This window comes from Arachis stenosperma, chromosome 10 (assembly GCF_014773155.1).
Source record: "Arachis stenosperma cultivar V10309 chromosome 10, arast.V10309.gnm1.PFL2, whole genome shotgun sequence".
Taxonomy (NCBI): Eukaryota; Viridiplantae; Streptophyta; class Magnoliopsida; order Fabales; family Fabaceae; genus Arachis; species Arachis stenosperma.
The window spans coordinates 59,128,013-59,141,951 of record NC_080386.1 but is presented as its reverse complement, the minus strand read 5'-3'; the positions used below and the strand labels follow the sequence as shown (position 1 = coordinate 59,141,951).

Sequence of the window (13,939 nt, the reverse complement as noted above, 5' to 3'; positions counted from 1 at the left end):
TTGTTGCAGGAGCTTCAGCTAGGAAGATGATGTTGTTGTCGTTGTTGCAATTTCGGGGTGACTGAGATATATTATTGTTGTTGTTGTTGTTGTTGTAGCTTGTAGTGGCTTCTAGGAGGTTTGCGGGACGGAAGGAATGACTGAGATGTTGTTTATTATTGTTGTAGTTGCTTTGGAGAGGGAGGGAGTGAGGGAGAATGAAGGAGAAGCAGAAGGGGTGTAATAGAATCTGTTTGACAGCTCAGTCAACTCTGTTAACGGCATAGATTTTTATTTACGGTCGGGTTTTTTATAGCATTTTCTAATATTTTTGTCATTAATAAAAGTGGAGGTTATTTTTGTCAGCGTTCTGATATTTCGAGGGCAAAATTGGTAATTTACTCATCCTTTTGAATACCGGGAATATTATAGTCACTACATGTTGTTACAGCCACCGTCACTAGAGTTTTGATCGCTGCTGGAGCTCGTCAGAGTCGCTGCGGCTTCGTTCCCCCACATATCCTCGATTCAAATAAGTTGTTTTACTCCGAAAACTAGTTTAGTCACTATTCTTCTATACGTTATTGAGGAATTTATGGCATTATTGCTTTAGGAATGAGTTTTGGTTTTTTCATATCGCGATTAAAGTTGCGGTTGTTGTTGTGGAAGCAGTAAGGAACTGTGGTTGAGACTGTGTTGTTGCAGGCTGAGAGAAAGTGTTTTTATCGCGTGGTTAAGTCGCAATCGAGGTAGGGGGCATTTTCATTAAACTTATTTTACTTTTAAGAATCGTTATAAATGGATATGGATGTGATTGTAAGTCTTATGAATTGTTTGGTCTGCTTTGGATGAATTTGTATATTTATTAAATTGAATTATTAACTGGTTGAGGTGACTGTAAATTTATGATTTTTAATTGGTTATGCACTTATGCTGAAGTTGGGTTAAATTGTGTATTATTAGATTGGTAGTTTAAACTTTGAATTTTTGTTGATTTTTTCTGAATCGAGTTGTTGTGGTTGTGATTTTAAATTGTTGGGAATGATTTGAAATATGGAAATGAATTGTTTTGATTTTGAAATGGTTGGACATCGAAATGATTTGATAATTGAGAAATCTGAATTGTGTTTTATTGAGAAATAATTTGGTTTTGAACCCGTTGTAAAAGGTTGAGAATGGTTTGGTTGGGACCCGAAAAGGGTGGCATAATCCGAGTTTTAGAGGAGATGCTGCCGAAATTTTTATAAAACTCTGAAACTTTGTTTGGAGCATTATTTAAAAGAAAATCTTATTTAAAAATTATATTATTTTATTTTGAATTATTAAGAAAAGCTTTATGTTTTGAGTTTAATTAAAGAACTATATTTTAAAGAATTATGATTCAAGGAGTTTAAAAATTTTAAAGAACGAGATTGGTTGTCGTCCTCCCTAAAGTCTCGAGACTCTGCCGTGAGGTTTAATTAATAAATGAGTCTTTTAGTCTTTTGAAAGAGGTTTAAATCTAAAATGCTTTGAAAGTTGGTTTGGAAAAGTATGGGTTAAGTAAGAATTGGGTTTTGTAAGAAAGAAGAACATGTTTTAAGTAAAGTGGTTTTGGAGTTTTTGGAAAAGGTTATAAGGAGTGGTGTTAGTTTTAAATAAAAATGATTTGAGAAGAATGTGATTATTCACTGGCAAGGTTCGTGGTGGCTTACTGCTTACCCAGTGTTGAGACGTATGTGGGATTCGTGGTGGTGTACCGCCCACATGTTTTTAAAAGAGAATGTTGTGTGAGGTTCGTCGTGGTTTACCGCCCACGTGTGTGTTTGGTTTTCCAATTGAAGATCTTGCGAGGTTTGTGGTGGTGTACTGCTCACAATGGTGGGGTTCATGGTGGTGTACCGCCCACCGGTTTTTAGAGGACGATATTCGGGTTATCTACCGGATGTGTCAGATTCTGGCAAAATAACCAACACATGAGCTCATAGCCAGTAGAAAAGGCATGCAACATATGCATTTATGTGACATTATTTAGGTGTGCATATTGTACTTGGTTTGCCTATGTGAATAATTTCGTGTAACTACTAACTGCTATACCTGATGTAATTGTTCTTGATTATGTTTGAACCTCATTATTTGTGTTTGTGATTGTTGGTTCAGATTTTGGTGAATTGGGTGTTGATTGATTTTGTGTTGGGTCGGAGGCCGTGATGCAATTTGGTTATATTTGGGACGGAGGCTGTGATTGGACGAGTCAGTGTAAGTTTGATGAAATCACTTATTTGGTACTTGTCATGATATGTTACAAGATAATGTGTTCAACTGGAGTTTTGATCAATTCAATTATGAATTCAGATTTTGGGCAATTAACTAAAGGTTTTCGAAAATGGTTAGATTATTAATAGTTGGTTTTTAAAAGGATTCATAAGACGAGCAACAATCACTGTATTATGAAAACAGTTTTACTTTACGTATCTTATTATAACAATTCTCTAACCCTATAGTGAGAACCAGCAAGGACAATGTTCTCACTCCCCTACAGGTCTTTTCTTTTTTCAGGATATGGACGATGAAGTTCGGAAGAGCTTATTACTTTTCTGTTTACACAATATTTTTTTGTATTGTTTTAGTATTTATATTTCCCTCGCCTTTAACTTTGCAATTTCTGTAAAGAGAGATAGGATTTTGGTATGAAATTCTTGTAAAGTAATAATATGTATATATATGTATTCATTGTAAGTATTGTAATGTGTATTGTAAGTATGGATTTATGTTTTCAAGAATATGGTCTTTGAAAAATACAATTTCAAGTTTTAAACAGGCTCAAATTTTAGTATTAAGTATTTTAAGTGTCGTCGTAATATCCGAGCGATCAGAGTGGCGCAGCCGGAAGCGTGACATTTTTATAGTTAGGGTGTTACACCAAGATTTCGCATGTCCCCACATATGGCGCCAATGAACATGACTTCGCTAGTACCGGTTGAGGGAAGGATCGAGAACTCGCTGGTCTTGGTGATGACCTGATCAGACATTTGGAGCAGTGAAGGGTGATACTTGTAAAGAGACTCTGACACTCAAGTCATAATGAGTCTAAGAGGTATAGGTATGGATTAGGAGTGCGTAACGTGCCTGAGAGAGCCCCTGGCTCCCTTTTATATAGTTTGTCTTGTTATCTTATCTTATCTTATTGGTTAAGATAAGAGAGGTATTTGAATTTGAATGTTAGTTAGAGATTTCTGGTTTTTTTGCTAATTCGGGCCGTAGGGAGGATTTGGGCCCGGGAGCCGGGTTGTTGTTTGGCCGTTTTGGGGCCCTAAATGCCAGGCCCAGAACATATTTAAACACAAATAAATTGGTGGCTAATTTTAGTATACGAATAGTATTTTTATTTTAGATATATGTCTAGTTTTAAGAAATGATCTTTTTTCAAATTCTTTTTTCAAAAGATCTTATAGAAAAGGAAAAGTAATTTTATGTTTGGATAACTCATGCAAAAAGATCTTTTTATTTATCAATTATGTTTGAATATAACCATATAAAAGTACTTTTTTATTTATTTATTATGTGAAAAATATCTTTTTTTTAAGAAAAAGATCTTTTAAAAAAAGATGTAAATTGTAACTTCGAATAAAAGATGTTTTTTTATTTTTCTAATGCTTTTACTTTTACTACTAAAAATTTACCAAACACGCTAAAAAATAAAAAAAAATATTTTTCATTAATTTTTTTTATCAACTTAATGGCGCCCAAACAAACACTAAGTGTCAACGGTCAAGTTAGGTAATATTATTTATTTTTCATTAACAGCCCGTCTCCAAAAAAAAAAAGAACAATTGTCAGTGAAAATACAATATGTTAAAAGAAATTAATAACGATTATTTATCCAATGATTTTCATTTATATAAAATCAAGAGTAAAAGACAAATAGGTCCCTGGCCTTTTAAGACGAGGACATTTTCGTCCCTCAAGATTGGAAAATACATTTCGATCCTTCACGTTTTAAAACGGCGGACAATTATACCCCTCCGTCCATTTTGGGCAAAAAACGACAACAGAGGCAGCTGACATGGAGGGGTAAAAATTGACGTGTCTGTTACACTTGCTGAAGTGGATTGGGACAAATTATTAGTGGACAAATTCGTCCCTTAAGGCCAAAACGACGTCATTCTTTCGATGAATTCAATATTTCGACACTCTTCTTCTCCGCCGCGTTCAACTGCCGCCATTATCACCCTTCTTAAGGCCTGCAAGACCATTCATCACCTCTACCAAGTCCACGCCTCCATCATCCAACGAGGTCTAGAGCAAGATTATCTCATCATCTCCCGCTTCATTTTCTTTTCCGCCTCCTTTGCCGCCACTGCTTCATATTACACCTCCGTCTTCGACCGCGTCCTTGGCCCTTCCCCTTTTCTTTAGAACTCCCTCATCGGAGCCCACACCAAAGAAAGTTACTTTTTCGATGCCCTTTCTGCTTTTATTCGCATGAAGGCACATGGGTCTCTTCCCGATAGGTATACTTACTCTTCTGTGATTAAGGCCTGTTCAAGCATGTGCAGATCCTGCAAAAAAAAATTGCTCCATGGCTCGGCGTTGAGGTGTGGGGGTTGAAGGTGATATGTTTGTTGGAACCTGTTTGGTTGATATGTATGGAAAATGTGGAAAGATTGGTGACGCTCGCAAGGTGTTTGATGAAATGTCTAAAAAGAATGTAGTTTCATAGACGGCTATGGTGGTTGGCTATGTGAAGGTTGGGGATATGGTGGAGGCAAAGAGGTTGTTTGATGAAATGCCTCAGAGGAATATGGCATCATGGAATGCGATGATATGTGATTTTGTGAAGGTGGGGGATTTGGGCAATGTTAGGGTAGTGCTTGATGCTATGCCGGAAAAGAGTGTTGCTTCTTTCACGATCATGATTGATGGCTTTGCAAAGGCTAGTGACATGGCTACCTCAAGGTTCTTGTTCGACCAAACTCCGGAAAAGGATATTGGTTAGCTTGTGTCGGCTTCTTCTCAGTTGGTTGCCTTATATGTATGTATTATGTTCGGATATACCACTTCAACCAGACCAAGAAGGTGATGGCAAATTAACAATTTGTGTATTTAATAGTCCCAGTTTAGTGTGTTTGTGTGTATATTTCAAGGTCAATTTCAAGCATCTGGATGATGCTTTTGATATATCGAATGATCTCCAACATTTATGCTCACAGAAAATAGTGACTTAATTCTTGGAATGCAATTTTTTATGGTATTGCACAGGTGATACATACACGTATAAGGTTGCTGCTTCTCTCGAAAAAACCTTGCAGGTATTACTGTATGTGTTAGCATTAGAATTAGTTTAAAACTCAAATTTAGGCCTTCATTTTTGTGCTAGTGTTTATATATATAGTCTTACATAAATATGGTTAGGGAAGAAGTATTCTGTTCCTGCATTGCAGGGATTTGAGCATGTGTATGGTGACATTGTGAGTGGGGTCATAGATGTCAATGAATTAGGGTTCTTGGTTAAGCATATGGAAGGTATGGTGATGAAGATGGATAGGTATGTTAGTAACACTAAGAATTTGTATAGTGAAATGGAGGTTTTGAATCAATAGGAGCAAGCTATGAACAAGTTTCAGAATAATCAAAATGAGGAAAGTGGAGGGTCTTTGAGCAGAAACTCGCATGGCAGAGGCAAGATGTTAGGCATCAAGGACTAATTTGTCCATTAAAAATTTGTTCTCCATCCACATCAGCAACTAAAACGGACACCTAACACTTTATCCTTCCAGGTCAGCATTTTCCATTGCCGTTTTGAAGCCCAACTCGACGGAGGGATCTAATTGTCACGCGTTTTAAAACGTGAAGGATCGAAATGTATTTTTCAATCTTGAGGGACGAAAATGTTCTCGTTTTAAAAAGTTAGGGACCTATTTGTCTTTTACTCTAAAATCAAAATATATTTCTATAATTATGTGCGTAATTAAAATCAGACAATATTTGGGAGAAAAAAAAATAGAATGGTACTAAGTGATTAAGTCATAGTTTAATTAAAGATTTAACCAAGAGTCCAAAAGAACAAAAAAAATATGCAACTTAAAGATCAGCTTCACTCTTCTTCTGATTCTCCCTTCATGATCCATTTGTCTTTTTCCCCTCACGTTCTTTTTTCTTTGTTCAACTTTCTTGTATAGAAAACAAAATAAAAAGCAGAAGAAAAACTTTTTTTTTTCTTTCTGTTTTCTCTTGTTCTTTGAGAGAGAGAAATAGAAAACAGAAACAAAAAAAAAAAGTGTAATTCTCTATATTTTTGTATTTTTCTTCAAAGATTTATGTATTTTCTTTTACAAAAATTTCTGTATTTTTTATAACAAAATTGTGTATTTATTTTTTAGCTTTTTTTAAACAGTAGTTTCAAAAACAACTTTTGGAAACGTGATTATAAAATCATATTTTCACCTAATATTTATCTAAAGAATAATACAAGAAACATTGGACAGATATGCGCTTAAAAATATATTTATAGTACCCCGATGGATTAGCAAGTTAAAGAATATCTTTTACATGAAAAATTTATTGAGATTATATTCTTAAAAAACCAAAATAACTCGACAGAAATCAATAACATATATATAATTGATTTTTTGGTGCATGTCTTTGAATTTACAGGGCTCTCCATTGTCTGTGCTGCTTGACACTATAACACATCATCTCTCATGGATTAACATCCATGTTTTTTTAGTTTTGAATGAATTAACATCCTTGTGAACGAATAAAGTTGATAAAAGTATCAGAAATTTTAAATTTTAATAAACAACTCTTGTGCTCAAATGTATACCTGTTCCAACCTCCAATAAGCTACAACTGATTTTAAATATTGACTTGGTATAAAACAATGCCTAAGCATCATTCTTTTGTTTCGATACAGAAATTCAGCATCAATTTTATTATACATATAAGTTTAGGAGGTTGATGTGGTGGTGTTCCACAATTTAGACAATGAAACCCAAAATTTACAAAACGCCTCCACCACTAAGATCATTAGAAGGAATTTAATTCAAGAACATTGAGATAGCACGTCCCTACCAATTGACCTAACAGTGAGATGACATACAAAAAGAAAAATTGATAGCACGTCCCTACCTTCTGATTACTTGAATGAATTGAAGAAGTTGACTGTGTCATTGAGGGCCTGGATGAAATTGTCAACATCCTCCTTAGTGTTATAGAAATAGAGACTTACACGTGCACTTGCATTGACTCCCAAATACCGATGGAGGGGTTGGGCACAATGGTGACCCGATCTGATAGCCACTCCATGCTGAAAAGATGTTACATCATCAATTGCAATTCAAGGCAGAAATAATTTCCAAACTTGCTCAATGCAATGCTGATCATAATTCGAAAAATGCTAAATAGTACGCTTTTTTAGCAGGCATACAATTGCAAATGATCATCATGATTGCTATCTATAGCTTCTTTCTTGAAAAAACTGGTTCTTGGAGAACTTTGCGTGTGGGGACTGGGGATGGCCATTTTATCCTCTTACCTGTTGATCAAGAAATGTTGCAAGATCGGTAGCGTGAATATTTTCAACATTGAAAGAGCAAAGTGCAGCTCGTTTAATTTTTTCTGAAGGTGCCGGCCCATAGATGCGAATATTTGGGATTGAAAGGAGCCTTTCATAAAGATATCTTCCCAGCTCCACCTGTGAAATTTCACATTTCATTGGAATCAAAATAGTTAACCTTGCACCAGACAAACTTTTAATATCAACATATGTGACTAAGCATAAACGTGGAAAGATTTATCAAATTTAATTTACAGTGCAGTTTCTCTCACATAAGCACAGATCATTTTCATTTAGAATGCATTTTGTTAACCATTTCTATCAGTTTTCCTTTTTGGGTTGTCCCCCCAAAAGAAAGAGAAAAAAGTAAGAGGAACATCAAGCATGTTAATGCTTTTGAAAGATTCATAGCATGTATCTTTCTTGTTCTTTGAATCATAAAATAGCTTGTCCTTTAAAAGATTGAAGCCTAAGTTACCTCATAATCATGTATGGTTTGCATACCAATCCCAGATAAGTAATCAATTGCTGCTCCTAAACCAATTGCTTCCCCAATTGCTGGTGTTCCGGCTTCAAATCTAGGACAATCAGAGTGCATCGAATAATTAGACACAATCAACTAATAGTATTCCAAACAGAAAAAAGTTGCAAAGAGAACAACAACTACATATTATCTATCACTTATTATCTATTACTAACAGTAACTGTAGATGGTTGATCCTTTTGAAGTTAAAGGATTGAGAAGTTAAAATCTGTCAAGTAACACTGACCACTGAGTTAATTTTAAAAACATAGAAGCAAAGAAATTATTAGACATGGACATGCAAATTAATAGAACCACAAATGCTCTTCATCAAACTTGTGATCTCCACCCAAGGTCACATAAGACTATCCATAAGATAAGAGTCGGGAAAAGCAAGTTCACAAACCTGGATGGAGGTTCAGCATAAGTTGAGTGATCAAGAAATACATCTGAAATCATTTCACCACCACCTAGACAAAGAAAAGGCCGAGGTTGCCATCAGTATATTAGCTTCAAAAGACAATATCATTAATCATGGTTCCAAAAAAAAAAAAAATAGGGCTTCAATTTTATTTTATAGTCATTTCCTATTTGAACGAGAAGACGCAAGGGAAATACCATGTCTAATTACTTACCTAAAAAGGGAGGCATGGACGACAAGAGGTCTATTTTACCATATAAGAATCCAACACCTGTAGGCCCACACATCTGGAAGAAGTATTTGACAAACTTATTATAATTGTTCCAAAGAAATACAAGCAAAAATAAGTTAACAATCCTAACCTTGTGAGAAGAAGCAACAAGAAAATCAACATTGAGGCTGTGAACATCAACTGTCATGTGTGGAACACTCTGACAGGCATCCACAAGCACTTTTGCTCCAACATCATGAGCCCAGTAAGCAATATCTCTAACAGGAAGTACCGATGCTGTACAAATATATCAAAACTAGTTCATTTTAGCTATAAACTCCAAAAGTGAGCAACAACTACTACCAGCTGCAATGCTGCATAAAATAGAAGTCTAAAAATTGAAAAAAACACAGCAAGAGAAATTAGGATGCTGTTATAGTTCATATACGATGTATGCACTGATATTTAACCTTATTAAGGTTGTAATGGAATTGAGTACTGCGCTAAGTTTTGGATTGCCAATTCATACTCCATTAATGACCACTTTACAAATTCATTTGCAAAGTAAACTCTCTGTTCTTAAAAGTGTGATTAAACCAAACCCTACAGAATGCTGATACAAGCACCACTTATCAGCCTCTGTGAGACATAGAGCTCCCATTTAAACTAAAGACAATCCTTTCAGCAGCCTGGCTGTTTTGGAATTGACTCTCCTACTAATAGGTTTTGTCTCTTACCTTTTCATACCTAATATGTTTCTTCATGTTAAATGAGGGGGGAAAAAAATACTAATTTGGAATGTTCAACGCTAAGTGATACCTAATTTGAAAAGTTTTGCAGAAGAACATTGAGTATGCCATATAGCAAGCTTAGAAACCTAGTGACCTTGTTGTGACATAAAAAGTTCATCAAGCCATCAACCCAAGAGGCACATGATCTTTGATGCTATACATATTGAAGTATTGTTCAACCAATACAAAGAAACATAATAAGAAATAACAAACATACCAAGCACATTTGAAACATGATGGACAACAACTAACTTGGTCTTCCTTGACAGCAGTTCTTTCAATTTGTCCATATCTGGAATTTCATATTGGTTTAAATTCACAAATTTCAAAACAGCCCCAACTTTTTGAGCAAGTAGTTGCCAAGGAACAATCGCACTGTGATGTTCAGCAACCGTAAGTATAATCTGTAAGAAGATATATATAGAATGGAGGATTTGATGAGGGCAAGATTTGGACATAATGGTGGAACACAAACATTAACAAGGATACCAAGACTAGGGAAATTTAATTAACTAAAAAATACCCAATGTTTCTTGACATTCAAATTTCTATTATTGAATTCCTTTTGCAAATTCAAATTAATCCTTAATACTTTCTTCAAAACTTAAGAAGACACACAAAATGATCTCAGGCTTTTGAACAATTATGTTATCTGACATTCATAAAGATATATATCATTAAGATAATGCTACATATCCAAGTGATTTTTGTTAGCCAACTCCAACCAAGTTGGTCTAACATCAACAAAAAATCAATTATAGATAGCATTACTCCAAGTATTATTGTTTAACTTGGTTGGACTTGGTTTCATAAATAGACTTGGATGTATAACATTACTCTATCATTAAATACCTCATCATCTCTTTTTAAATTTGACAAGCCCCAAGAATAAGCCACTAGATTGATAGCTTCAGTAGCATTTCTCGTAAATACAATTTCACTGGAGTCAGAAGCATTTATAAAACTTGCAACCTTCCTTCTAGCTGCTTCATACTGATCCGTGGCCTTTGCACTGTATTCATAAAAAATTTGTGCAAGATAAAACATACAACCAAATTATGCAATTAGAATTTTAGTTATTAATATTACACTATACTTGCCTCAAGAAATGTATGCCCCGATGTACATTCGAATTGTATGCTTCGTAGTAGCTTTGCAGTGTCTTCAAAACAACGGTAGGCTTCTGAGAAGTTGCTGCATTGTCTAAGTAAACAAGTTTTGAGCCATTTACTTCCTGTGAATTGAGTTTGAGAGTATCATAACTTTATGATGTTAAAGAATAACATATGGAGTGACTTTTTCACCATTTTTTTAAATTTTTTATTAATGAAGAGAAACCTTTGAACCACATTTCTTTTGCATTGGAATTCAAGCATTCTATAACTATTCACATTACTTTACTACAATACTTAGCGATTTTTTTATGAGAATTAGGTGTTTAACCATTGACTAAGGTTTGGCAAAAAGTTGTAGATCTCATCCATCAAATGAACACATTCTTCCTCTATAAACTAAGAGTTACACAAGAAATGCAAGCTTTAGGGATGTGAATCACAATCACAACATAGAGCCAAGACGAAAAGATAAATTAGAACATTTAAGCTTCAGTAAGTGAGCAGTCAAGGAGACTATCTCTCGTAGCTTCAATGTTTCCACAATGTCAAAGTGGGTCTAAACTTTGTCTAAGCTTGCGAACTATGTTGCACAGATAAGAATGCAAATATCGAATATGATTCATAAATACGGCAATTTTCTAGAAATTAGTCATGAATTTAAGAAGGTTAAGGTATATGTATATGATACATATACAAGCCTACATGAGTAAAAATGAAGTGCTTGTGCATCGCAACTAGCAAGTATATCAAACTAAAAAGCTAACATCTTATCTAAACATTTTCTAATCATTCACAGGCTAAACATAAATGACAAAGGATAAAAAAGTGAAAGCGGGGATAAGATAAGAAAAGAAAATAGTCACCTGGTGAAGTATAGGAAAATGGGGTCTTGTGGTGTGCCCCAAAGAAGGGGAACCAAGGGATGGTTCAGCTACAGCTTCATTAACGGTTGATGCACAAACAGATAGAGAAGAAAATCGACGGAATCCGAATTTCACATACGAAGAGCTCCTAGTGCTTATTGAACAGCAACAAATGGGGCTTGAGAACTTGAAAGATGGAAGTTTTGGCAGCAAAACTTCCATTTTTCGGATCAACTCCCAACAACAGAATCGCAATACCGCAGTTATTTTGGTGAATTGTGCTGCAGAAGAAGCAAGAAAGCAGAGTAAAAATGAATAAATAAAATAAAATAAAATAAAAAGGGTGAGAATTTCGTTGGAGGGAATAAAGTAAGGTTGCGAGAACCGAGCCGGTCACTAAACCGGTCGAGTGATTGGTTCAATGGTTTAAAGGTTTAACCGAGGTTCAACCGGGGTTCAACTGATATAATTAAATATAAAATAAAATTATTAAAAATTTAATATATAATTTTAAATATTTAAATTTAATAATTTTTAAACTAATAAAATTTAAAATTTTATAATTTTACATAATAAATTATCCGTAATTTATAATTAAAAGTTCATAAATAACTTCAAACATCAATCTTTATAATTAATAAAAATCAAAATGCACTTAAATGACAAAGTAATGTTCAACCACAAACAATTATTCCAATTTCATAAAAATTATAAAAATAAAAAATATCAATAGAATAAAAAAAATTAACAATAAAAATTATAATGTTCTACAATAGCAATATCAGATTTGTTGAATACAATTGCTTGTGATGTTCTCCTTCTCATTCTCCTACAAATTTTCAAACCACATCAATTGGGAAAATCAGTACAAAAACAAAGAATAACAACAAATAAACTAAATATTCATAATCATAAATGATATAAAGCAAGAGTTATTATTATTATTATCCACTTGCATTGAGAATTTCACATTGAAACCAGAAACTTTGACAAACCCAATACAAAGGAACTTGCTTGGAATTTTCAGTGCAAAACAATTTGAAACACTCTTTCCAGCATACTTCAATGTTCAAAGAAGTGTATAAATTTGAACAAAAAATGTACAAGAAAGAAATGTAATTTGTGCTCCTGAAAGATGTGAAATGATGAAAAATAATTTTACCATACCATCAACAACTCAGATTCAGCAAAAATCAGCAACCAAAATTAACTACTCAGAATAAGAAAAACCAGCATAAAAAACTCAGAATTAACATAAACAACTCAGAATCAGAAAAAATTCTAGCATTAACAATGTTCATCATAAACGCAGAATCAGAAATATCAGCGGCCAACAACTCAAAAATCAGAATAAATAAAATTAACAAAATAACCAAAATAAATTGAGGCAGTAGTGCTTACCGGCGGCGAGGGAGGAAAGAAGGTGACGGAGAGACAAGTCGCAGTGAGAAAGAGAGACAGAGAGAGCTCGGAGCCTCGAATAGAGAGAGATGGGAACCAACAAATCGAGGAGAGACGACAATGGAGAAGCCCTTCGCGGCGGCGTCGCCAACAGTTCCGAGCAAGCACTCGACGTCGAGGAGGAGAGGATCGAGAAGCGAGCAGACCTTCCACGAGCGAAGACAGCACCTAAGTCTGTCTCTACCGGCGGCGACAACACCGTCTATCCGAAGAGAAGAGCTCGGCGATGGATGGGGCTGGGTTCCTACCGCCGTTAGGGTTTGGGTTTGCCCAGTGAGAGAGAGAGAGAGAGAGAGAAAGGGGCAGGGGTGGGTAAGGGGTTCTGATTTCTGAACGTTTGAATTTTTTTTTATCATATATATATATATATCACTGAACCGGAAAAAAACCAAACGGTTCTGGCGGTTTATCGGTTAATCGTCAGTTTGACCGATTTTTAAGTGAGTTTTTTGCAGGATGGTTCTTCACAGCAATCGAACCGGACAAATGACTGTTCACAGTTAATCTAGTCGAACTGACCGGTCCGATTTTCAAAACAATTATAAACTTAGAAATTCAACCGAAAAAACTAAAAAGCGTGCGTTAATTACAAAATTTAGAGGTAAAGAATTGAAGTATAGGAATTAGGGAAGAGCAATGCTAAGAGGCCAGCAATTTTTGTGATTAGTAGCCATCAAATAGTCATCAATGATGAGTTAATGGTGTGAGATTGATGTGAGATTTCATCCAATGGCTCACCTTTCTCTGCTGGTTACATGCTGGCCAAAATTTCATAAAGTTGCTGGCTCCCTAGACTTTTCCATTAGGGAATAAGGAGGTAGTTACTTGAATACGGAATTTGAGGGAATGGTGAACCTGTGTCAGAATTTGGGGAAATTCGTTGCACTATTGGGTAGGTGAGGTTGTTTTGGCATCTGGCACACACACTGTTACTGTGACACACAAACAGAAGTTATATTTTTTTTGGTCAAAGCCCATGATGAGCTACAAGGATACAACCCAAAACCGACCCAGAACCCAACCCAGATACCCTGGTCC

General features: G+C 35.0%; 1 protein-coding gene across 3 annotated transcripts; it reads right to left on the bottom strand.

Annotated features, from left to right (window-relative positions):
• Positions 1 to 6,800: 6,800 nt before the first annotated feature.
• Positions 6,801 to 13,222, bottom strand: LOC130955849 (cysteine desulfurase 1, chloroplastic-like). Of its 3 annotated transcripts, none has more exons than XM_057882830.1 (12): positions 12,842 to 13,222; positions 12,212 to 12,269; positions 11,441 to 11,721; positions 10,563 to 10,696; positions 10,315 to 10,474; positions 9,680 to 9,866; positions 8,823 to 8,968; positions 8,675 to 8,747; positions 8,446 to 8,509; positions 7,995 to 8,094; positions 7,496 to 7,654; positions 6,801 to 7,267 (listed from the first exon to the last, which is right to left on the bottom strand). In XM_057882830.1, exons 3-12 carry the CDS (start codon positions 11,660 to 11,662, stop codon positions 7,097 to 7,099), a joined length of 1,416 nt encoding a protein of 471 aa, XP_057738813.1. In that variant the 5' UTR covers positions 11,663 to 11,721; positions 12,212 to 12,269; positions 12,842 to 13,222; the 3' UTR covers positions 6,801 to 7,096. The 3 variants fall into 3 exon arrangements, with proteins under 3 accessions (XP_057738813.1, XP_057738814.1, XP_057738812.1); XM_057882831.1 differs by having other exon boundaries at positions 12,239 to 12,269; XM_057882829.1 differs by lacking the exon at positions 12,212 to 12,269.
• Between the last annotated feature and the right edge of the window lie 717 nt (positions 13,223 to 13,939).